This window comes from Lepidochelys olivacea, assembly GCF_965140295.1.
Source record: "Lepidochelys olivacea isolate rLepOli2 genome assembly, chromosome: 24".
Taxonomy (NCBI): Eukaryota; Metazoa; Chordata; order Testudines; family Cheloniidae; genus Lepidochelys; species Lepidochelys olivacea.
In genome coordinates, this window is record NC_140434.1 from 1,408,243 (window position 1) to 1,432,653 (window position 24,411).

A 24,411-nucleotide genomic window follows, 5' to 3' on the forward strand; every position below is an offset into this window, starting at 1 on the left:
TGCATTAGAACACTCAGTACACAAGAGTCAGTGCTCCTGCAGCTCCAGTCTTATTACTGGCTCCTCATCATTAAGCTTTGACAGGGTCTTGGGAAGAAAAGGTAACCGGAGAGCATGGCCAGGAATGCCAAAGCCTTTCCTTCATCCTAGAAAACCTCTTCTGAGCATGCTTTTGACTCAGTGACCCTAAATATTAACCTGCAGCCTTATGGTTCCATTTTGTTCAAGTAAATATGATTTATAGACTGCCTTTGCAATCAGGCAGGCAGTTAGCTCCGTGTATTCCACTGGGTGGGGGGCATTTGTGTAGTGTGACTGTCTGAAAGGTTCACTTTGAGCTCTAAAAATACAAGATCTGTGAGTGTGGCCTACGCTGTATGAACTCTGTGAACGTGCTATAGGGGAAGTGACACCTGAAACTTATTCCCAGCACATTCAGTGATTCCTTTCATGAAGTGGAGACTGACCAGAGGAATCTGGTTTATGACTTGGCCTTTATAGGTGAACCTGGGCTGTGGCAAGTCTCCCCCACTGGCATTCTTGAGACAGACCCTTTGAGCGGAGCAACGTTTGTGAAGAAAGCTGGGACAGCTACAATCTTTCATGACATCCCAGGGACAGTGAAAACATACAGAGAGGTATTTATTGCTACACTCTCCTGTACGAGACCAGCTTGCTACTGCTTGTGCCAAGGAAATTCTTCCCATAAATTACTTGTACGCTGCACCCATGGCAGTTAGTCTGTATTTATCTTGGAATCCTTTTGTTTATAAGACTGCACGGCCTATACTTAGAAACTGAAAGCAGCACTATTAGCATCGTGGCTGAAGTCTGTGTTATGGTGCTGCAAAAGCAGAGTTTTTACTGTAACTTGACATGGGATAATTTGCAAACCTGGATTCAGTTCCTATGTAGGAAAAACAGTCCTGTAAGTAAGTTAATAGGGTCTTTAAAAAGAAGACACTAAGAGCTTGTGTCTTTACACCACTCTGACAGTGTAAAGGGGACTTAGTGTAAATGACAGTCTGGTCCCAGAGGTAATAAAATTGCTTGGTTCTGGAGAACGGAAGAATGTTCAGTAGCAGAGAAATAGTTACAGCAATAAAACTCCCCACTGTCCATATGAACACACCAGTCTTTCGAACACAAATTTATACCCCGTTTTATGTTTTAGGTAGTTGTCAATGGTTCATCAAGATTAAGCCTCCACCTTGGTCCCAAAAGCTACCTAACCAATACTCCTAACTCTTCTGAAGTCTGGGTTTTCGTTGCCACAGGCAGTGCAGGAACAAGCCTCAGAGGTAAGACCTATTACTGCTGGCTTCTTCTAAATTCCTCCAGCTTGGCCTAAACCGAACTACTGCAGTTAATGGGGTGGTTCTAGTGTTTGTTCCATGGGAGAGCAAATGTATTTATTCTGTAGGAGCCCTCATATTTGAGAGACACTGAATTGCAGGTATAAAAGCAGTTTATAAACTGGTCCTCTAGCACTTTATTCAAAGTCATGCAGGCTTTATAACCCTAAAATGAGGTGAAACTACAGCTCAACCTTTGTAACTGCTAGACTACAGATTACCAGTACATCCCATCTGTCCTTCCAAGAATATCAAAATTAGGGATATTTTCTTATGTAAAATAGGAAATTCTTTTAATGTATGCTTTGTCTGGCTTACTTTCCCTCCAAGTGCAGCTCAGATGTCAGTGAATGGAATTGGCACCATAATGGATTAAAAAAGGACAAGGCCTATTCTTATGCTGTCTATAAACATTTCAGTTTCCAAGCCTTAGGTTTTAAGTAAAAAAACATGTTGTCTGTTTCAAACAAAGCTTTGTACTTTGCTATTGAAATGATTGTAGGTGTCAGTGACCTACTGGGAAAGAATCTTCTGTCTGGGAGATGTAGGTTGGATGGAAATTATAGACTGGCCTCTCAACTGCTCTATCCACCAGAGAAAGCTTCAGATAGAAAGATCCATTGTGATGATACTAGCTCATGCATTCTTCATTCTTCCAATTCTCTTTCTTCTAGGCCCATGCAGCCCCAGTCAGGTTTATGCAGTCACTAACCTGCTTCGCCCAGAGTCTCGCCTGCTATGCCAAGTTGAGTTCAGCAGCATAGCACTGGATACTCCAGCAAGTAAAGTCTTTCATGTCCGGTCACACTTCAGTATTGAAAAAGGTAGGCACGCTGACCCCTTTCCAGGGAAAGGGTCAGGGATTTGCGGGGATTTTTCATTTTTGATTGTTTTTTTTCTTCCCACAAAATTCCCATTTCTCCACCGGATTGAGAACATGGTGGTGTTTCACAAACATTGTTTCTGCTGACTTGTTAGCATGGGGTAAGAATATGCGTAGTGAATTCTCCTTTCCCCTCACTCTTCGTAGTTTTCCAGTGATAGATGGCTTATGTATTAAAAACAGTCAAACACAAGGCTTCTGAATGTTTATTCTTTGGTTTTCCCCATCTTGAATTTAGGTCTCTATGCCTGCATAATCACTGCTAAACCCCAGTCTGATGAAGTCCTGCTGGCTTTGAGTTTTGCTGAGGCCTCCGTATATGTGATGGTCTGTCTCTTCAGTGAACAAAGCAAGGATGGAATGCAAAGAATCCTAGTTCCCTTCCTCCCTGCATTTTACCTCAACCAGTCTGAATTGATTTTTAGCAGCAAACAACTAAATGGCAAGATCAGAGTGCTGGGAGCTGAGAAAGTGTTAGAAAAGCTGGAGGTACATAGAAAGCTCCCCCTGCCCCTCCATTCCTGGGGAATACACATAGCAATCCTTCTTCTGTTTAGCATGTATCTGTAGGGAGACTCTGATCCCGGTACACGAGGTGCGGTGTGAGCAGTCCCTTGGTCCCTTGTGGGAGATTCTTCAAGAAATGATTGAGTTGCTTCTGTGTTTGGAAACAGTAGTGGGTTTTTTTACAGTAATTGAGCACTCCCCCTCTTCTATATCAGGAGGGGGGGAGTGGTGGGCAGGTAGACAAGGGAGAACCTAAGTTACAGTAACCCCAATGCTAGGCAGGCCATTTGTCCAGTTGGAAACCTGACAGTCCTCTTTTGGGGTGGTTTTTCACCTGTCTGATACTGAAAGAAAACCGGATGGGGGATGTTATAATGAAGAGCTCGCCACTCCTCCCCCACTGAAGTGACTTCACACACACACACACAACATGCGACATCACACCCGCCAGGGCAGGGTGGTGGAGTCTTCAAAATGGCACCTCCTATGCCACGTAACCTCATGCGCACTGTGTGGGCAAGGTTATACCAGCAGGCCCAGGCCATTTCTGGAAGTATCAGCACATCCAGTATTCTGCTACCCACTGCGAATGATGGTAATTACAGGAATACTTGTTATCACTACTGCATTGTCATAAATAACCTCGCTATTCTATGTCTGAGTGTGTAATATTTAGGGCCCTACCAAATTCATGGCCATGAAAAACACATCACAGATCGTGAAATCTGGTCTTTTGTGTGCTTTTACCCTTTACTATACAGATTTCACAGGGGAGACCATTCCTCAAATTGGGGGTCCTGACCCAAAAGGGAGTTGCAAGAGGGTTGCAAGGTTATTTTAAGGGGCTTGCGGTATTGCCACCCTTACATCTGCGCCGCTGCTGGTGGGGGCTCTGCCTTCAGAGCTGGGGTCCCGGCCAGCAGCCACCGCCCTCCAGCTGCCCAGCTCTGAAGGCAGCCACTGTCAGCAGGAGCGCAGAAGTAAGGGTAGCAGGACCACGACCCCCCACAACTCCTTTTTGGGTCAGAACCCCTACAATGACAACACCATGAAATTTCAGATTTAAATAGCTGAAATCATGAAACTGATGATTTAAAAAATCCTATGACGATGAAATTGACCAAAATGGACCCTGAATTTGGTAGAGCCCTAGTAATATTATACAGAACTGGCATATACTGTTTTTGTTTTCCTTTGAAATAACTGCATTTTGTCTGTTTTCAAAGGTCCACCCCAACTCTCCTGTGATAATAGTGAGGCAGCCTGAACATTTGCCCAACATGCCTGGACTTGTCTTCTACCCAGTTAGTGTGGTCAATCTCACATCTCTCCACCAGATGGCAGCCCCCGTCTTTATCAATGTCTCCTGTATTCTCACAGGCCAAAGAGTTTCCATAGCTGTGAGAGTTCTGGCAGGGCAGCATCTGTTTAGTAAGTATCAGCTGGTCTTATTTGTATGAGAAGATGCAATAGTGCCATCAAAGTGGTTTGCTAGTTACTGGATCCTCATTCTTCACATTCCAGTTTGCTTTCCTGTTGCAAGAAAGTGAAACGAGTCTACCTTACTGTGTCTAGGCCTGAACCTGTGCGGTATCTTAATTCTCATTGACCTTAATGGCAGTTCAGTGTCCCGCAGCACACAGCATTGGTCCTTTTGAATGCTAACTCAGTAACAAGGGGTCCCTGTTTTGTTCATTTCACACTGAAGACTCAGTGGGATCACAAGGAAGAGACTTACTCCCTAGGTGTGGACAGCTGAACTTGGTGGGGGTGGGAAGAGGAGTTGTATGGAGTTGCAGGTTAATAATGTTGCAAAGCAGTTTCCATCTGATTTTATTTAATAGTCTACATGAGGTGGTGGTCTGGGTCTTTTTCCTAGTTAATAGAGGGGAGTCTCTGATAGAATAGGGAGACTGAATTGCCTGTAATCCATAAGGTGGTCCCTCCGAGTCCTAGTGAGGCACTTTGAGAGGGGCTGGAGCCAGGAAACTTTCACTGCAGCTGTTTGCGCTGCACCTGGTCTAGGGAGAGAACTTCATTCCTTAAGGCTCCAACACCAAATTCCTATTAAAAGGATAAATGATTTTGAAACATCTTATTTAATACTTCTTTTCAATTAGTTCTTGCAACAAAGCTGCAGAGTGGTTAGATGTATGTCTCTACAGTATCATTTATTACAGAAACCAGGAGTCTGCCTACACCCAAGACTAAATATTACCTCATTTTTCTGGAAAATGTTAGGTCAGTGCAATGAAGCAGGAATTGTCCAACAGCTTATTGGCTCTTACCAGATCCTTCTCTTCACCCTCTTTGCTGTTCTAGCATCAACAGCTGTAATCTTTCTCAGTAAGTGAAAACACAAGAGAGGTTTGCAGCTAATTATTAAATGAGGGGTAAACAGAGAGCTTTACCTGTGTGTTCATTATCACTGAATACAATCATTTGTCTGTTATACTTTGTGTATATTTTTAAGGGTACAATACTGTTTTGAGTGTGGTTGAAAATTACAAGCACCTTGTAAAAAAAAAAAAAAAAAACTCTACACAACACAAACAACCACATTTCAGACCATGTCCTAAAATAAAATACGTCTAGCACACAAAGGTTTAACCCCCAGAAGATCATCCTGGTGTCCGTCCTAGTTCTGTAATGCCTTTCAAGAACCTGTGTACATACTGCTGTACAGGGATGCAGCCACCTTTCATGTAGACACCAACGAGTATCCACCAATGAGGAAATGGCATTTTGGCCAGTAAGGAAGAAAGATAGATAAAGTAACCTACCATCCTTAATGACCATATAAAGCAGACAGGCCCTCAGTTTATACAATCTCAGGAGGGAAAAACCCAGCCACCCATAGTAAATGTCATGTAACTTAGTGAATCTGCCTCTGAAGGATAACAGGCTGAATCCCTGCTACTGCAGTCAGAACCTGTCGTTCCTGAGGTTTAGGCTGCTGGACATGTTAGGGCTAGGGCCCTACTCTTCTTATTAACCTGTCTTTCTGGGTCTTAAAAATCATTTTGGGTAAACTTTAAGGGTAAAAAAAGCACTGCTGGTTCTTTGCACTGGTATATACAGGGAGCCTGTCACTGCTAGAGCTTGATTCTTCTACTCGGAGCCTGAAATAAACCAGAAGTCAGCAGCAGGCTCAGTGGCCTGCATGAAACAAGTCCACTTCCTAAAGAATAGGAGTACTTGTGGCACCTTAGAGACTAAGCAACCTAAAGAATGTGCTTCCCCCTGTGGAAAAGCCCAATTCCTTTCTCTTCTCTAGACATGAAGGAGTACTTGTGGCACCTTAGAGACTAACCAATTTATTTGAGCATAAGCTTTCGTGAGCTACAGCTCACTTCATCGGATGCATGCTGTGGAAAGTGTAGAAGATCTTTTTTATATACACACAAAGCATGAAAAAATACCTCCTCCCACCCTGCTCTCCTGCTGGTAATAGCTTATCTAAAGTGATCACTCTCCTTACAATGTGTATGATAATCAAGTTGGGCCATTTCCAGCACAAATCCAGGTTTCCCACACACACACACAAACCCACTCTCCTGCTGGGGAGTGGGGTGAGAGGAGGTATTTTTTCATGCTTTGTGTGTATATAAAAAGATCTTCTACACTTTCCACAGTATGCATCCGATGAAGTGAGCTGTAGCTCACGAAAGCTTATGCTCAAATAAATTGGTTAGTCTCAAAGGTGCCACAAGTACTCCTTTTCTTTTTGCGAATACAGACGGCTGTTACTCTGAAACCTCTCTAGACATGGTCACTCTGGAGCCGGGCTGAGGTATACTGGCAAAGGGCAGTGTGGTGGAAACTTGCCCTGTAGCTACTTATGCTGTCCCTCTTCTGGGGCTAGATAAGATTATTAGCTCCAACAGGGGTACCTTTTGAGCACTACTGATTTAACCTTTAATATATGAAGTTTATTTACACTTTCAGTGGTATCTAAATACTGCAACATTTCTGCCCATTTTGCCTGATGATTTTGGTACTTGGTGCCCCACAATTCTGATGGATCAGATTTTTCCAGCAGTGCCAAAATGCATATTCTCTTCCTCCTTCACACCCCTGCATACACGGCAGGGAGCACTACAGGGTCAGGTTTTGACCCATACAAGCTGTGAAATTGTGTTCAGTTGGAATATCTTATTTGCCAGTTTGGCCTTTAGACAAAGTTGCATGGGTCCAGTTAAACTTGTGGAAAAACTCATGCTTATGTATGCATGGCTTATTGCACTTGGTCTTAAACCTATACTAATTGACTGAAGCTAAACAGCCCATCTCTCTGTAGAGCACTCAGGAGAGTTAAAGCAAATCAGTACGTGTGACACCAACCTCTAAATTAGAGCATCTTAGCCGCCTAGTACTATCATTCAGGAGTAGTGGCCCCAAGACTCCTAAATGGCCACGCAGCTTTGTGTTGGTTTAAATCACACCTTAAACTGCTGTAACTGTACACAAACTTTTAGCATAATGAGACTATACCAGTGGTCCCCAACCTTTCTGTGGGAATAGCAAATTCCTATTCCCAACACACTGTGGCGGGCACCAAACACCCTGCTGCCGAAATGCCGCCGAGAAGTGGCAGCGGAAAGAAGCCTTGCCACCGAGAAACGGCAACGCTTCTCAGCAGCATTTGGGCAAGTGGTTCTCAGGTTGCCACGCTCGGTGGCAGCATTTTGGTAGCATGGTGTCCTGCAGGCGCACACAACTGTCCCGGCGGGTGCCATTACACCTGCGGGCACTATGTTGGGGACCCCTGAACTATACCTTCACACCTGTTCCACCAGTGTTACATAATTTGTTATTTTTGCAGCATACAATGCCTTTCTGACCAGAGTGCAGACTGTACCTATTGTGTATGTTCCTACCTCAGCTACACCTCAGACAGGTAAGCTGGAATTTTCTGAAACTTGTAACATTATATATAATTTGTTTGAACAGCTGTATACAAAGGTCAGTAGCAAACATCACTTACTTAAGATAGGACTTATTCTCTCATCCTGGTTGCTCCCTTTCCCAGCCTATCATTGCTGTAAAACAGACTCATTTCTCTGGAGGCAGAATAGCCAGCCTCGAAAAGTGAATTTGAAGTCCCCTGAACCCCAGGTACTTTTTGCTTGTAGCTGTGTTGATCCCAGAATATTAAGAGACAAGATGGGTGAGATAATATCTTTTGTTGGTGACAAGAACAGAAGTTGATCTAATAAAAGATATTCCCTCCCCTACCTTGTCTCAGGTACAGAAAAGGGCTTGAAGTTTTAGGAACTATTTTCTATAAATTGCAAGGTTAGATGGCAGCAGCTGTCTTAAGTAAAACCCTGTCCTTTTTGTTCCTGTGTCCTAAGGATATCCAGGCAGTCCAGTATTAATCTGACTAACCTTTTTCCCTACACTTAGGGTATTCATATCCTCCTGTTGGTACTCAGCAACACAATGAAAGAAACAGGACGCAGCTATGGCTTTGGAGCGTACGGAGAAGGCATGTTTGAAGGAAGTACCTGTTTGTACAATAATAAATATCTAGTGAAGCATGATGTTAGGTGTAGTTCTAACTCCTCTAACTGGAAGTCACAGCACCTTCCTGGTTCTCTGGGACAACAGTCTGACTCTAGAATCTTCAGGCTACAGTGATGGGTACTGGACAGGGGCCCCACTATCATGTTGCCAAAGGCACAATAGGGTTCGTGCCCTTCTACTTTAAGAGATCAGTGTGGTAGATCCTGCAACAAAAAAACTCCTTCATGATTTGGGCCAGAATAAAGTCCAGAAGCCACCAGTCCGTTTGACTTTTAGACCTTTTTCAGGCCAGTAATGTATGATACAGCAGGCTTCTTGTGCCTGCCTATAGCGGTAGGGTATCAGATCAGAGCACTGGAAGGTTAACAAGGTACTTTACTGTGGTTTGAGGAATATTTTGGAGTCACTTGTAAAAGCTTGTGCTGCCAGCAGAGCAAAGTTAGGATTCACAGTGGTTGAAACTTCCACTTTGAGAATAGTCAGATTACACTGACTTCTCAGGAGAGGGCGGAACTAGAGAAGAACTCCGGTTTCACTCTAAGGTGAACAGGGGCTCACTGCATATGCATATTCTTTCCCTGCTGAGGGTCATCATAGTATCTGTTGCAATTACAGGCAGGGCAGAGTCAAACTCTGCCCAGAAGGTGTTGGTTTTCACTCCGGTTGAACAGTTTTGCTTATATCACCCAAAAAGAGCACTATGTGAGTTGACAGTGAGTATCAAGTTAAAGCAACAGACTAAGCTGTATTTTATCCAAAATTTATTGACAGTCAGATAGGTGAGGCTACAGGGACAGTATGAAAGTCATGTTCTCCCCTCACGTTCCAGAGACCTGTTTAAAGCCTTCTGTTCACATCAGGACACTTAATGTTGCTCTGTGGCTGAATCCCACGCTCTTGAACCATCTGTATTTGTCTGTGCAGCCAACTGTGCAGGTAGTCCCACCCATCTCAGACACTTCAGTTTAGTGCTGCTTTCGTCTGAAGGAGCATCCTAGATCAGGAAAGAACAGTAGGTAATCCCAAGCACATTACCAGCCTGTGGGGGGATGGGTGAGTCGTTAACTCAGTCCACAGGAGGGTAACAGCACCACAAGGCCTCTAGGCGTTGAGGGAGGCAGACCGTATTCTCATAGCTCAACAAGGACTGAGGGCTACTGGGAGAGTGAAACCCTCAGGTATCAACAGCTCCAAAATCCACTAAGTCAGATCCATCATTATAGAATGGAAACTGTAGTGGAGCCAACAGAACACAGAACTAGCTCAAATAGTCCAGGCATGGCTCAAAGCCAAGAAGGCCAAAGTATATCCCCAACGACCCTCTTAGGAAGACCAGTAAATAGCCATCCAGCCTAAGCATTCAAGAATCCCCAAGGTTTCTAGTAGTTCTGTCCTGCCAGCTGTTCTAGGAGACTAATTTTTTCTGGTCACTTAAGAGGCATTTCATTATACTTAGCAAACCCACTCCCTGCAAGCACTTCAGGCACATACTAGACAGATTGAGACTCTTCTGAAGTGCCACTCAAGATAAAATTCTGGATCAGAGGTATTATAACACTGTGTATAGTGCATTGATATACATTCCCTGTCCTGAAGAATCTCTCGTTCAAGACAGACAAGAGCAAGACAAAACAGGTAAGGGGGTTATGATGACATGGAAAAATACATTAGCTGCCTGGGTGTTTTAAAGTACAAATTGCTGCTTACCTTCTGTAAGCCTTGCCTTTCCTCCGGTGGGCTGGCACAGCACAGTTGAGCAGCCAACACACAGAACTACAGTCTGAGCATGGCTGAATACAGTGGTGATTTTATAGCAACCTGAAACAAAGCAAAAGTTTGAGGTGAGCCTATTTCTCTACAAGAGAAGTGGGGCGGTGTTATTTCCACTGTTGGAGCAAAAGACAAAGCTGGCATATTATTGAGACTATTTTGACATTTTCAGCGGGCAAATTAAACTTTAATCTGCTGGAGAAAGAAGGGGACTAAGGGCGACAGTGAAAAATGTTCAAACAGTTTGCATTGCTCTGGCCATAGTGGGGCTTTAAAGGGGTCTCAAAAGCAAGCGTTTTAAGTTTGCATTTTAAAGGTAGGTACAGTAGACTGAAGAACCTGGTCCCAGTGGGGAATGATCAGTTGTCCGCTAGCTACAATAATGAATTCAGTTAACATCAGACAACTAAATTGAGACAAGATAATCCCAGGGTATCCCCTGGGCAGGGTACTAGTCAACACACATTAAGGGACTCCTCCCACATGGGGTCTAGCCCAGTGATAGTCTATTATTGTTTGTCAAAGTATAATCAAGGTCCAGACTTCAGAGAAAATTTAGCAAAAGGTAAGATTCCAGGATCCCTTTAAAGCACCTGGTGGTCCAGATTTGGCCTGCAGTCCGCCTACCAAGAACCCCGGTGTACCCCCTGCACAGCTGGAGGAGAAAACATGCCTTACAATGCTGCACAGGTGCAAGCTTTCCGTTTGATTTCTGGAGTAGGACAACTTCTGCCACGACCAACTCTTACAGGCCCAGGGTCAGGAAATGTTGACCACATGGGCTACCGAGTTTCAGAGGGGTAGCCAGCCGCGTTAGTCTCTACTAGCAAAAACGAGGCGTCCTTGTGGCGCCTTAGAGACCAACACGTTTATTTGGACACAAGCTTTCGTGGGCTACCAAGCTACCTTCGGGCTCCTGCCTGGGAGCGAAGCGGGACGCCCACGGCCGCCTGCCAGCAGGTGGGATGCAGCCTGGGGGAGCCCTTCCCCAAGTGCCCTGAGCGGGAGCTGCCCCGCACGGGCTCCAAGGCCCGCCTGGGGGGCCAGGCCGGGGCCTCACCTGGACACTTCACGTCCATGAAATAGGAGTTCGGACTCTGGACCAGACGCTTCTTCTTGTGTTTCCGCTTCTCCTCCTCGGGGGAGGGATGCAGCAGGTCTTTCGCCAGCTGCAAGCCAAGCACAGCGCGTTAGGCCGGCCCGGGGAGCCCCCCCACCCCGGCCCCCCTCCGGAGGGGCGCCCCCCTCCCGGCCTGCCCCCCCCCGCCATCTTGGTCCCTCCCCCCCGCCGCCATCTCCCCGCTCCGGGCCCGGCTCCCGCTACCCGGCCCGGGCCCCCATCGCCGCCCCCGGACCCCGCCGGCAGAGCCCGGCCAGCGGAGCGGGGCCGCCCCGGGCGAGGGGGCGGCTCCCGGGCCCGGCCCCCCACGGGCCGCTCGGCCGCACTCACAGGCATGTTCGCGTGGAGGCAGCCGGGGCCGAAAAGGAGCTAGAGCGGAAACCGGGGCCGCTATATCCGCTCCGGGGTTCCCCGCACGGGCGGAAGTGAGCACTTGGCACGGCCCTGCTGCCATGTTGGCAAGGTCGAAGCTGCCACCCAATGCGCAAGAAGAGTTGGGTACTGTCGCCATTTTGAGAAGGTCGTTCAGGCCAACACAGTGCTCCGACTACCGGAAGTGCCGCCATGTTGAAAAGGTCTTTGCCTTCAACCGGAAGAAATACTGTAGTCGGAAGTAGCGGCCATGTTAAGAGGGTCAATCTTTGCTCCAGGCGCTGAGGAAGCGGGAAAGGACGCCATCTTGGGAAGGTCCTTGGGGACCCAGGCCCATGGGATGAGCCGTGAGATCCTTCCCCACAGGCCCCATGCTGCTGAGGTGCCCCGGGATTGGCCCTGTTCCGCGGTCCCGCATGACATCATCATGGGTGCCACGGTGACGGGAGGAGGCGCAAGGTGCTGTCCTTCGAGGGCCTGGGACGATGAGGTCCCAGCGCCGGGCCGGTGGGCTTGGGCCCCGCGAAGACGGACGGGCCCCAATGTCGTTCATTCCGGTCACCCTCCGAACCCCGGCAGGGCCTCGAGCGGAGCCGGGCTCCTCCGCCGCACCCCGCCAACACGCGGGCTGCCCCGCGGCCCCGCCGCCCCGGGCTTTGGGACCCTCCCGGGCGACAGGCACGGAAGTGACCCTCGTCGATGCACACGTGGATGTGGGAGGAGCTTAACGGTGGCCTCCGTCGGCGGGGCAAGTCCGAGAGCGGCAGGGCACTTAGGCGAGTCTGCGCGAACGCGAGAAAAGGCCTCGAGGGCCCCTGCTCTCTAATCTCCAGCAGCACGGAGCAGGTCCAGTGCGGGGCTCCTCTGCAGCTGGAAGCCTGCGGGGCCACAGGCATGAGGTGCGGGCCCCGCACATCTGGATTTCTTGCTTCCCTTGGAACCTGGGCTTCCGCCTCAGAGAGGTTTGCAGACAACCAGGGCAGAGAGGGAACAACAGCGGGCCGAGAGCGAGGTACCCTGTGGTTTGGTCACTGGAGGGCAGTGCCGGCGAGTGGCGCTTGTTGCCCAGCTGGAATGCACGGAGGCCTTTCTGCCGCTTCCTTCCTGCAGATCCCGGGAGAAAAATTCACCCTCTCTGGCACGGAGCCAGAGCTAGCCACCTCATTTGCCGGCCCGTTCAAGGGAGGACCTTTCTGATGACACAGATAAAGGGACAAGCTGCAGGATTAGGATTTATGTGGTGTCAGCAAACCATGACTGTGACCCAGGGACACTGGTCACACCATGAATTAATGTCAAGAAGTTTTTGGAGCATGTTTGCACCACAGTGGGCCCCCCACAGCTCTGCCAGTGCCCCTCAGTCCTGATACGCAGTTCCTGCTATCCCTGCCTGGGTCCCCCGTCAGCTCAGCGGGTGCCCCTCACTCCTGACCTACAGCCACCTGCTATCCTAGCCCTGAGTCCCCACTCAGCTCTGCCAGTGTCCCTCAGTCCCGCAGCCCCTCTGCTACTTCAGGCTTGGGCTCCCCACAGCTCAACACAGCTCTGAGAGGCCCCTCAATCTCCACCCACAGCCAGTCCCGGGCTCCACACAAACACAGAGACCTGCTGATGCCGCATCCCAGTCCTGAGTCCGGACCCGCTGTGATTTAAGGGCTCCTGCTTTCCCACGGTAGAGCAGGGTGGGGAAAGGAACTGGACCCTATCAGTATTGTTCTGCTTCAGGGGCTCCCAGCCCAAGGGCAAGAGGAAGTAAAGGAGAAAAGCATCCGGTGTGTGAGGAGGAAGAGGGTAGGACTGACCCTCCCCCGCCGTGGGACCCACCCGACTAAGAGTTGGCTGCGTTTAGACAAAACAGCTTCAGTAAATTATGGTGAAAACCTGCCCCTCGCCTCACTTTGTTTAGAAGGAATTCCAAAGAAACCCAGCTCAGCTCAAGCATATCCCAGCCCTGGGGTCTGCCCCTGCCCCGCCAGCTCTGCTGGTGCCCCTCACTCCCGACACACAGCCCCTGCCAGCCCAGCCCTGCCCCCCCCAGCTCTGCCGGTGCCCCTCACTCCCGACCCGCAGCCCCCGCTAGCCCAGACCTGCGCCCCCCAGCTCTGCCGGTGCCCCTCACTCCCGACCGGCAGCCCCTGCCAGCCCAGCCTTGGGCTCCCCCCACCCAGCTCTGCCGGTGCCCCTCACTCCCGACACACAGCCCCTGCCAGCCCAGCCCCCCCCCCCAGCTCTGCTGGTGCCCCTCACTCCCGACCCGCAGCCCCTGCCAGCCCAGCTGGGGGCTTCTGCAGACCAATTGGAGGCCGTTGCCCCCCGTTGCTGGTTAACCCCTCCCTGCCCAGGGTGCTTCCCCAGCCGGGCTCCCCGCGCAAGAGCCGGTTCGCCCGGGCCCGGCGGGAGGAGGGCTCCGGGCTTCCCCCACCCGACGGGCGCAGGCGGAGGCGGAGCCGGCACCGCCCCTTGGCGCTTCCCGGCTGCAGGAAAGTTTTGCCCAGGAGCCGAGCGGCCCGGCCGGGCCATGGCCAAGTCCTACGATCACCTCTTCAAACTGCTGCTGATCGGGGACAGCGGGGTGGGCAAAACCTGCCTGATCATCCGCTTCGCCGAGGACAACTTCACCAGCACCTACATCTCCACCATCGGTGAGTGCCGCCCCCGGGGCCCCCCGGGGAACCCCCCTGCCTGGGGAACCCCTCCAGCCCCCCAACCTCACCAGCACCTACATCTCCACCATCGGTGAGTGCCGCCCCCGGGGCTCCCCGGGGAACCCCCCTGCCTGGGGAACCCCTCCAGCCCCCCAACCTCACCAGCACCTACATCTCCACCATCGGTGAGTGCCGCCCCCGGGGCCCCCCGGGGAACCCCCCTGCCTGGGGAACCCCTGCAGCCCCCCAACCTCACCAGCACCTACATCTCCACCATCGGTGAGTGCCGCCCCCGGGGCCCCCCGGGGAACCCCCCTGCCTGGGGAACCCCTGCAGCCCCCCAACCTCACCAGCACCTACATCTCCACCATCGGTGAGTGCCGCCCCCGGGGCCCCCCGGGGAACCCCCCTGCCTGGGGAACCCCTGCAGCCCCCCAACCTCACCAGCACCTACATCTCCACCATCAGTGAGTGCCCGCCCCCGGGGAACCCCCCTGCCTGGGGAACCCCTCCAGCCCCCCAACCTCACCAGCACCTACATCTCCACCATCGGTGAGTGCCCGCCCCCGGGGCCCCCCGGGGAACCCCCCTGCCTGGGGAACCCCTGCAGCCCCCCAACCTCACCAGCACCTACATCTCCACCATCGGTGAATGCCCGCCCCCGGGGCCCCCCGGGGAACCCCCCTGCCTGGGGAACCCCTGCAGCCCCCCAACCTCACCAGCACCTACATCTCCACCATCAGTGAGTGCCGCCCCCGGGCCCCCGGAACCCCCCTGCCTGGGGAACCCCTCCAGCCCCCCAACCTCACCAGCACCTACATCTCCACCATCAGTGAGTGCCCGCCCCCGGGCCCCCGGAACCCCCCTGCCTGGGGAACCCCTCCAGCCCCCCAACCTCACCAGCACTACATCTCCACCATCGCTGGGTGCCCAGCCCACCGCCCAGACTGCCCCCCAGCACCCCCAGGGACCTCTCTGCCTGGGAAACCCCTGAAACCCCCCCCAATTTCACCAGCACCTACATCTCCACCATCAGTGAGTGCCTGGGGACCCCTCCCCCCGACTCCCTTCCCAGGGAACCCTGGATCCTCCCCTCCCCAAGGGGAACCTCCCCCCTGGGGAACCCCTGCAAACCCCTCCCCGCACACTAACGTTACCAGCACCTACATCTCCCCCATTGGTGAATGCCCCCTGATACCCTTCAGTCCAGCCCCCTGGGAAGCCCCCCATACCATTGGTGTGTGCTGCTTGAAACCTCCTCAGGAACCTCCCCCCTGGGAATCCCCCATCCATCCTGGGTGAACCCCATGCCAACCTCACCAGTGCCTACCTCCCCCAGCCTTCAGGCCACCCCTAAACTAGCAGCTCCCTACGTCAATCCGCCCCCCACAGCATCATTTCCCCATCCCCTGTATTATGATGGTCTCGGGACTGGGGGGTGGGAGCCCAATTGCGCCAGGCCCTGCACAAACGGGTTCTGCCCTGAGGAGCTGGCAGTGGAAGTTGTTACACCCTGTGAGCCCGTCTCCCTGGCAAGCAGCCCCAAACTGGGGGAGAGACAGCCCAGGGACAGACAGACACGTGGACACAGATCAGCCCCGCATGACCGAGTTGCAGACAGACGCACGGACGCAGGCCAGCCCCATATGGCCCAGTTGCAGACTGCTACAGTCACAGGGAACATGCCCAGCCAGTGCTCTTCCTGGTTTCTGGTCGGGGTCGCTGTTTCTGGCTCGTGTATGTAGCAGCAAACTCCATTTCTTCTTACTGCTTTAAAATCCTGCTTTCCCCTGGAGTTAAAGAATTGCCCCTTCCAAATCCGCACTGCCCGTGGGCCAGGTCAGGGGCCTCGAGGTGCCGCCCTTCTGCGATGCGCCCCGGTAAGCGCTGGTTGCAGAGTGTGGGGGTATTCGGACTCTGGTGTGCTGCAGAGACAGAGTGCGAGCCGGGCCCTGCCTCGGCCATCCAGTTTGAACAGAGCAGCAGGGTCCCCCATGGCAGCGGTTTGGGGTGTACGATGGGCCGGCGCCACCCCCGACAAACAGGACGATGTCTTGTTCCATACGGCCCTGTTCTCCTGCGCTGGCAGAGTCATGCCCCGCAAAGCCACTGATGATCGTGAGGCACCCGGAGAACGGTCGGTCCTCGGGTTCAGCGCCAACCTGGAACCCCCGACCCTGCTGGATAACTCCCCGTCTGTCCGTCTGTCCGTCTGTCTGGTCTCTCCCCAGCCCCAGGCAGCTCTGAGTGCAGAACAGCAAGGGGTGGGCAGGCGAGGCCCATTGAGGGCGGGGGGGCACGCAGCATGCCTCCTCTCTGGGTACTAACGTCACCCAGTGCTTGGTCTGAGCTAAGAGCCCCTGGGATGGCCCCGGCCTGGTTCACTCACTGGTGAGCTCTGCCCCCCGCCCCCCACACTGCTTGCAGGCATCCTGTTCACTAGTGCCCTGTCCTCTGCACCACTGAGCACTTGTGTGTATGCACCAGCACTGCCCCCCACCCTGCGCCCCATGGCACAGGCGGCTCCACTCAGGGGGTCGGTCTGGTTGCTTTGTGCACCAGCCATGGAAGGCTCATCCCTCCCCTCCGTGGGTCAGACGGGGAGGGGGCAGGAGGGCTGGCTGGGGATGCAAGGTTGGCTCTGTCCCACAGGAGGGGGGCAGGTCACCCCGTGCAGAGGCCCAGGCTCGGGGTGAGCTCCTCGGCCGTGGCCCCCTCTGCACTAGTCTCCCAAGGGGACTAGAGCCATGTCCCAAGCTCAGGAGGGCAGGACGCCTGGGTTCTAGCAGTGCCTCCGTCACATGACCCACTGGGCTGCCTTGGGCAAGTCCCTGTGAGTGCTCCCCTGCCCCCCAGGGCTGGGTGAGTGTGTGCAATGCCCAGAGCCCAAGGGGCACCATACCTGGCACCTCCATCAGCCTCCACCACCTTTTAACCCGGCAAGGGCATTAGTGATCCTCGGGCAGAGACTTTGGCCCCAGCCGAGGGGCCATGGGGGCTGGGGGCAGCATCGCTGGGGCTGCAGGTCCCCTCTGGAGCTGGCAGCTCCCGTCCCAAGCAGGGGAGTTGCCCCTGAGATGGTGAAACAGTTTCCTGGGCCTTGGGCGAGAGAGGCCGCCAGCCCTACAGTGTTTATAGAGCCATAAAATGGCCTGACACATCCCTGTGACTTGCACGCAGGCGCCGGCAGGGAATTCCACTGGGGAGAGGTTTTGATCCATCTTGCCCCAAATCCCTGGGCCGCCCCCTTTCCCAGGAGGCGTGTCCTGGGCACCCAGTGGGTCGGTGGGGATGTGCCCCAGGTGCTGGCGGGAAGCCTTCTCCCACCCCTGAGGTCTCACAGCCACTCATCCTGCCTGTTACAGCCGGGCCTCTGGGCCGATCGGATTCCACCTCCTGGCCGGGAGCGGTGAGGTCTGCAAACCCCCGGGGGCAGGCGGGAGGGGTGCAGCTGACTGGGGGTGCTGGTGTTTCCCATGGGGGTTGCAGGGACAGAGCCAAAACCTTCAAGAGCTCCGTGGTTGGTCTGTTTCTGGCTGCCAGGGTGCCACAGACCCCCTCAATGCAGACCCCTCCCCGGACCCCCCTGTCACGAAGTCACCAGGCGGTGCTCTGGAACTGCTCCCTATAAAGCCAGTCAGGACTTTGGGGAAGCCTCCTCTCCCCAGGGCAAGAAGCTCACACAGCTTCCACTTTCCTGGGTCTGACCTCAGAGCATTCAGTGTCCTCTGCCCCTCCGTATGCTTCCCCTAGCGAGTCCGACCAGGAGGGGTCCTGGGGAAGTTAGAGGGTCCTGCCCCCCAACTTCACAGACAAACGTGACTCTCAGCCATCCAGTAAAACAGAGGTTTATTAGATGACAGGAACATGGTCTAACACAGAGCTTGTAGGTACAGAAACCAGACACCTAAGTCAGGTCCATTTGGGGGGCAGGGAGGCCCAGACCCCGCGGGTCTGGGCCTCCCTCTCTTTCCCCAGCCAGCTCCAAACTGAAACTCTCCAGCCCCTTCGTCTCTTTCCTCGGCCAGGAGGCCACCTGATCTCTTTGTTCTCCAACCCTTCAGTGGGCACCTTTGCAGGGGAGGGGCCCAGGCCATCAGGAGACAGGGTGTTGGCCATTCTCTGTGCAGACGCCATCACACTGGCCCTCTAGGGCTCGGCAACAATCACACCCTCTTATCCCACCACTTAGAGACTTACGAAATGCATCGGGGAAACTGAGGCACCCACACAGTATTCAAAGAAAACATTAAGAACATTCCCACTTCGTCACACCCCCATTACTAGGGTCCAAGGGCCAGACACCCCCTAGCTGGTGTAGATCAGCGTCACTCCATCGCAGCAGCCGGGACTACGCTGATCTCTGTCTGCTGTGGTTCTGGGGAGTCTCTCTCTGCAGTGGGTCCCTCTTGCTGCCAGCCCCACAGAGCTGCTCAGGCAGAACAGTCCCTACCTGGGTCCAGCTCAGCTTCGTGCCCCGGCAGACGGCTCCAAATGCACCTCTTCCCCTCGCTTCCCATGTGCTGGGGGGTCAGGGGGTGATGCCTGGGAGCAGGGCTGGAGAGGGGTGGGGCAGTGGGGCTGGAAGTCATTAGGGCGCGTTGGAGTGGGGTGAGGAGGCAGTGGGGGGGCTGCAATTTTTAATCCCCATTGGAAACTCCGAACCCCACTGACCACAAATCTCCTTCCCTGGGGGGGCTGCTTGGAGCTGCCCCCCTCCCGAGTCTGTAGCCTGCTCCGTGGTGCTGTGCAGGGGGCGCACTGGGGATGCTGCATGTGAGTTCCCTGGTGCCAGGCTTAGAGTGGGGCTGGGGCTGCATCATTCCTTTGCCCGCCCTGGGAAACGGGGCAGGAACCTGCCCACGCCCGAGCACAGCCCCCCGGCCCAACACGCAGTGTCCCTGGCACAGCGGGCAGGGGCGGTCTGGGCAGGGCCAGGCTGTGGGGGCTGCACGATGCTCCAGAGGCTCCATCTGTCTGGCTTCCCCCCACCCCGCCACCATGTGCAGCGAGCCAGACAACAGCTGGATGGCGGGGGGTGTGGGCGCGAGGCCGTGGCCCAGGGACCCTGAACGGCTGCTGTGGGAAGCTGAGGGCTCCGTGCTCCCACCCGCCTGCAGCCGGTTTATTCACTGCGGCGGGAGAGCCCCCGCCTTGGACTTTGCTCCCAGGGGCGTCAAGCTGTTGCTGGGAGACTGGAGATGGGGGGCCGGGTTGTGTTTGGGGGAAGGGAGAATACTGCAGGGCAGGAGAGTGGGGATACAGTCCCAGGCTGGCACTGCCCTCAGCCCATCCTCTTCCCCCCCCAGGTGTGAGTCCAGTCACACCAGGGGTCTCCTTCCCACCCCCACAGTCCAGCACCGCTGCATCCAGCAGCTCTGCAGTTGGCCTGGCTGCCTGGCCCCAGGGTGGGGGTCATGCCAGGGCCTCTGGACCCCCTTCACACACACACACTCACACCCCCGTGCAGCTCTGATGGCGTCATCCGTCTTGTGTTCCAGGGATCGACTTCAAAATCCGGACAGTGGAAATTGAGGGGAAAAAGATCAAACTCCAGGTCTGGTAAGTGGGACCCCACCAAAGCCGCCCCCTCCCGCCTGCCCCCAGCCCCCCCTCCAGCTGAACCACAGCTCGAGCCCTGCCTAGCACCTGCAGAGCCGGGGCAGGGCTGGGGGGCGGGATGGGGGTACTGGCATGGCTCCGGGGCTGGGAAGAGGAGATCCGGAGCCTGCCCGCACTGGGCTGCTGGTTCAGGCCCTGGCAGTCCCATGGATGGTGGCTGTGCCCTGCTGCAGGTGTGGAAGGAGCATGTGGGTTGCCAGTCTGCCTCCGTCCCATGGAGCAGCAACCAGCCCCCATCGTCCACCTGGGCAGGGGGGCCCAGGGCTGGGTGAGCCGTGGAGGCAGAACTGGAGTCCCCTTGGGCAGGGTGGTTGCCCCAGGAATCCCCGCCACCCCCCCACCCCTGTGGATCCCAGGGTAGCCCTGGGGGTCAGAGACACTGCTGACCCCATTAACCCTCTTTCCCTTCCTCTCTTGCAGGGACACGGCAGGACAAGAGAGGTTTAAAACCATCACAACGGCGTATTACCGAGGAGCCATGGTATGGTGTCTCTCCCCCTGCTGGGCCCAGCCTGGCCAGGGCAGTGGGGCAGGAGCACTCTGTGGTGACCTGCAAGGCCCCCCCCCCCCCCCAGGGGCAAGCTGGGAATGGTGCCCAGGAGCCCCAGGAAGGGGAGTTTCACCCAGTTCTCCTGGCAGCAGGCGCCTGCCAAGCAAGGAGGGAAATGTGGGGCCTCAGAGGAGCCCATGCTCCCCCACACACACAGCACAACTGGGAGCGGGCAGGGCCTCTATCTCAGCAGGCCCCATTGGAGGGAATGGGGCTAGCTGGGGCTCTAGTGGGCCGTCCCGAGGAGCTGGGGCCCAGGAGAGGGGCCCCTGCCAGGCAATAGGGGGTGGGGGTGCTCAGTCCAAGCTGCTCCATTAACGATTGGGGGGCTTCTGGGCACCAGCCCAGGGAGAGACCCAAACACTGCTGAGGGTCAGGCTAGCTGGGGTCTAAGGCCCGGACACCCCAGCCCCGGGTCCAACCCCACTGAGTGAGCGTCTCTTCCAGGGAATCATCCTCGTGTACGACATCACAGATGAGAAATCCTTCGAGAACATCCAGAACTGGATGAAGAGCATCAAGGAGGTGGGGGAGAGGGGACCTGGGGATGGAGCTGTGTCATGGCTGGGGGGTTGTGGGGGGAGAGGGACGGGCGGGGGCAGCTGTGTCATGGCTGGAGGTTTGTGGGAGGGGAACTTTGCGAGGGCCATGGTCTGGTCACCACCCAGATGAGGTGTTATGTGGGGTTACAAGTTGCTCAGGGCTGGGCTAGCAGGGGCTGCAGGTCGGGAGTGAGGGGCACCGGCAGAGCTGGGTGGGGGCAGGGGGCTGCAGGTCGGGAGTGAGGGGCACCGGCAGAGCTGGGTGGGGGCGGGGGGCTGCGGGTCGGGAGTGAGGGGCACCGGCAGAGCTGGGTGGGGGCGGGGGGCTGCGGGTCGGGAGTGAGGGGCGCCGGCAGAGCTGGGTGGGGGTGGGGGGCTGCGGGTCGGGAGTGAGGGGCGCCGGCAGAGCTGGGTGGGGGTGGGGGGCTGTGGGTCGGGAGTGAGGGGCGCCGGCAGAGCTGGGTGGGGGTGGGGGGCTGTGAGTCGGGAGTGAGGGGCGCCGGCAGAGCTGGGTGGGGGGCTCTGGGTCGGGAGTGAGGGGCACCGGCAGAGCTGTGACCGTGGGGAATGCAGGACTGGGGTCCGGTTCGGGATGTGAGGGAGGGGTGGGATACCTGGAGGATGGCTGAAGGGGGACTCAGAGCGGGGGATGGATGGTGGGCTCGGGGCCCAGGGGAAATAGGCATCTCCCCCAGATCTGCTCTCTCCTCCAGAATGCTTCTGCAGGGGTGGAGCGTCTCCTCCTGGGGAACAAGTGTGACATGGAGACCAAGCGCAAGGTGCAGCGGGAGCATGCAGAGAAGGTACCTGGGGGGGCGCGCTCAGGCCCGTGTTGCGAGTGATGCTCATTCATGGCTGGATCTGGGGGTGGGGGCAGCTGGGCACAAGGTGGCAGCCCCCAGCAGGCGCTGAATGCAGCAGAGTCCCAAGGGCCAGGCCCCACTCCTCCCATCTCACCCCCCTATCTTGGGGTGTCTCTGAGGCCTTGACCGTGTCTCCCCAGGACGGAGAGGCAGCTGTGCCGGGTCTGGGCCATTAGCCGGAGAGAAGGAGGTGTGGGGGGGAGGAGGGGGCGGGCTTTGGGTGCCTGGCTCAAATGCCCCTTTCTCTCCTGGCAGCTCGCGAAGGAACATGGGATCCGGTTCTTTGAGACCAGTGCCAAGTCCAGTGTGAACGTGGAGGAGGTAAGCGGGGCAGGCTCTGCTCCCTGCCATGGGGTGGCTCCCCAAGGTCCCTGGGCCCTGCCCCGTCGTGCCACCAACCCCCTGCACTGGGCGCTTACTGCCTAGGGGCAGCCTGGGAGAAACAGCCCACAGGCGAACCCACGAGGGGTGCTGCTAGGGGGTGGGTGGTGCAGTGCCCGTGGGGAGGGAGGAGAAGTCTCTCCCAGTATCTGGGCTGTAGGAGGACCCTGGGCAGATCCCTTCCCTGTCCCTGGAGTGGATGGGGTGAGGGGCTCCAGTGAGGCTGTGAGACCCACCCTGGGGACCTCTGTCCCCCGGCAGGCAGGTCCTTCCCATGTGTTCCCATGGAAGCGGGGAGAGGGGGACGGTAAGATTCACCTAGAGGCTCTTGTTTCCCACTGCTAAGTGTCCCCTCCCCCAGCCAGCCCTCAGCCCCCACCCGTGTCCCTGGCTGGCCTTCCCGGCTGGGCGTGCTGGGACGCCCCTAACCAGCTCCTCTCTCCCCTCAGGCCTTCAACACCCTGGCCCAGGACATCCTGCTGAAATCCACCAAGAAACTGGTGAGCATGCAGGGTCTGGGCAGGCTTGGGAGCCCCCCGAAGTGAGAGGGGGTCTGGGCAGCTCGGCCCCCTTCCAGCAGGAGGCGCTGAGATGGGGACAGAAAAGCAGCATGAATCTGCCTTTCCCCGTGAATGATCTTGCTTTTCTCCAGCACCTTCCTCGCTGAAGGGTCCCAGTACAGGGATCCCTTGCCTGGACTTGAGGTGCAGCCACCTCTGGGGTGGGGCGTGGGGGCTGGTTATACAGGATCCCTCGCCAGGGGCTGAGGTGCAGCCACCTCTGGGGAGGGGCGCAGAGGCTGTTTAACCATCACACTGCCGTGCTATACAGCAGGCTAGGCCAGGATGCTGGTGGGGCTATGGTATCTAAGGTGGATGGAAACTCCCCACATTGGAACATGGCCAGGACTGTAATTTGGGATCTTTAATGACCCCTTGTGGCGAAGCCTGACCCCAGACGGCACTCCCAGCAGCACAGTGCCGCCTAGCGCCCCGTTGGGGCATTGGCTCAGTCATACTGCTCAGAGGGTGCCCGCCCTGGGCATGGGGACCGCCCTGACTCAGACGAGAGCACCCCCACTGAGTGACCCGGCTCTCCCTCCAGCCCGGCACCAAAGCAGCGGGCAAGGGGCGCCCGACAGTGACTCGTTCACTCTCTCTTTCAGGGTAAAATCCCCAAAGGGCACCTGGACTTGAAAAGTTCTCCGAAGAGAAGCAGCAGTAAATGCGCCATGGTCTAGCAGCAGCCACGCCCCTGGAGCACCCCATAGTGCCCCCCACCAGGCGCCACGCCGGAGCCACTGTGCCACTCCTCTCCTTTCTGCCACGCTCCTGCTCCTCTGTGACAGCGGGGGCCAGGCAGTGCCCTGGAGCCGGGTGGCTGGGCAGAGCTGAGCTCCGGAGCTGGTGTCTCCGAGGGGCCAGGCCCACAGCCAGTCAACCTTCCCACTGCTCGTATGCTCCGAGAGAGGAGGAACAGAGGGCGGGGGTGACCTGCAGGCTGATTTGGAGGGGAAGGGAGCAGAGGGGGAGCTGGAGAAGAGGGGGGGCTGCAGACAGGAAGGAAGGGGGAGAGGGCAGTGATGTGGGGGAGACCTGGCCGTGCTGCAGCCACGGTGCAGGGTTCGGCCGCTTGTTGCTCCCAGGGGCGCGTTGATTCGAAGCCCTGGCAAGCCAGGATCCCTTCTCCCAAACCAGCCTGCGGGTCCCCCGGGGGCCAGGCGAACACTGTAAATTGGACTCGCTGCTCCATCATGTGTAGGAATGACTGTCTGAAAACCCAGGGCCCCCAAGCCCAATGTGGGGCCCAGTGTCTCCACTCCCAGGCACCGGCAGAGCCCCCTGTGTATCTTGGGCGCCCGGCGCTATTTAATTAACGACATAAAGCCCCAGCTTGTACCTTCGCTCTCGGCTCCGGGGTGTTTCTTTGACGGCACCGCATATGGGCAGCGCGGAGGCTGGTTGGCAGGCTGCTGTGGTGTCAAAGACCCTCCCGTGTGCCAGCCAGCAGCCCCGAGATTGTCGACATGAAGAGCCTTAAAGGGCAAATTTCACACACACCCCGCACACGGATTCTGCTTTCCTCCTGGGCCTCTCACAGCTGAGCCTGTGAAAATGGGCACCTGGGTCCCTTTTGTTTCCTGTCCTGGGTCTCGTGCTCCTGGCCGGCCCGTCCAGCCCCCACCAAGACAGCTGCCATCCCCAGAGCCAGGCTGGGCGAGCTCAGACCTTTTATTGGACCAGCGTCTGCTGGGGGCCGAGAAAAGCCTTTG

General features: G+C 55.7%; 3 protein-coding genes across 4 annotated transcripts in view; 2 read left to right on the forward strand and 1 right to left on the reverse strand.

The window, feature by feature from the left end:
- The window catches only part of NUP210L (nucleoporin 210 like), a 49,234-nt gene extending 40,943 nt beyond the window's left edge, over positions 1–8,291 (forward strand). The window contains exons 33-40 of the mRNA XM_084613267.1: positions 502–638; positions 1,175–1,301; positions 2,030–2,179; positions 2,477–2,727; positions 3,972–4,176; positions 4,987–5,091; positions 7,571–7,645; positions 8,155–8,291. Coding sequence (XP_084469393.1) covers positions 502–638; positions 1,175–1,301; positions 2,030–2,179; positions 2,477–2,727; positions 3,972–4,176; positions 4,987–5,091; positions 7,571–7,645; positions 8,155–8,246 — 1,142 coding nt within the window. The 3' untranslated portion in view covers positions 8,247–8,291. The remainder of the gene's footprint in view (positions 1–501; positions 639–1,174; positions 1,302–2,029; positions 2,180–2,476; positions 2,728–3,971; positions 4,177–4,986; positions 5,092–7,570; positions 7,646–8,154) is intronic.
- Positions 8,292–9,018: 727 nt separating this feature from the next.
- Positions 9,019–11,651, reverse strand: RPS27 (ribosomal protein S27). The gene is made up of 4 exons (XM_084613274.1): positions 11,495–11,651; positions 11,105–11,213; positions 9,982–10,092; positions 9,019–9,268 (listed from the first exon to the last, which is right to left on the reverse strand). Exons 1-4 carry the CDS (start codon positions 11,498–11,500, stop codon positions 9,240–9,242), a joined length of 255 nt encoding a protein of 84 aa, XP_084469400.1. The 5' UTR covers positions 11,501–11,651; the 3' UTR covers positions 9,019–9,239.
- Positions 11,652–13,779: 2,128 nt separating this feature from the next.
- On the forward strand, positions 13,780–24,042 carry RAB13 (RAB13, member RAS oncogene family). 2 transcript variants are annotated; one of them, XM_084613272.1, is made up of 8 exons: positions 13,780–14,178; positions 19,683–19,743; positions 20,224–20,284; positions 20,801–20,878; positions 21,609–21,698; positions 22,014–22,079; positions 22,589–22,639; positions 23,305–24,042. In XM_084613272.1, exons 1-8 carry the CDS (start codon positions 14,055–14,057, stop codon positions 23,377–23,379), a joined length of 606 nt encoding a protein of 201 aa, XP_084469398.1. In that variant the 5' UTR covers positions 13,780–14,054; the 3' UTR covers positions 23,380–24,042. The 2 variants fall into 2 exon arrangements, with proteins under 2 accessions (XP_084469398.1, XP_084469399.1); XM_084613273.1 differs by lacking the exon at positions 13,780–14,178 and adding an exon at positions 14,801–14,828.
- The last annotated feature ends 369 nt before the right edge of the window (positions 24,043–24,411 follow it).

What these genes read in the sequence shown, in the direction of transcription:
- RPS27 (XM_084613274.1), bottom strand. An exon ending in CATGGACGTGAAGTGTCCAG is followed by an intron (nt 10,093 to 11,104) that starts GTGAGGCCCCGG and finishes GCTTTGTTTCAG; the next exon opens with GTTGCTATAAAATCACCACT. An exon ending in AAAGGCAAGGCTTACAGAAG is followed by an intron (nt 9,269 to 9,981) that starts GTAAGCAGCAAT and finishes TTCCTGATCTAG; the next exon opens with GATGCTCCTTCAGACGAAAG.
- RAB13 (XM_084613272.1), top strand. Translation starts at nt 14,055, where the DNA reads ATGGCCAAGTCCTACGATCACCTCTTCAAACTGCTGCTGATCGGGGAC. An exon ending in AAGATCAAACTCCAGGTCTG is followed by an intron (nt 19,744 to 20,223) that starts GTAAGTGGGACC and finishes CCTCTCTTGCAG; the next exon opens with GGACACGGCAGGACAAGAGA. An exon ending in GGATGAAGAGCATCAAGGAG is followed by an intron (nt 20,879 to 21,608) that starts GTGGGGGAGAGG and finishes TCTCTCCTCCAG; the next exon opens with AATGCTTCTGCAGGGGTGGA.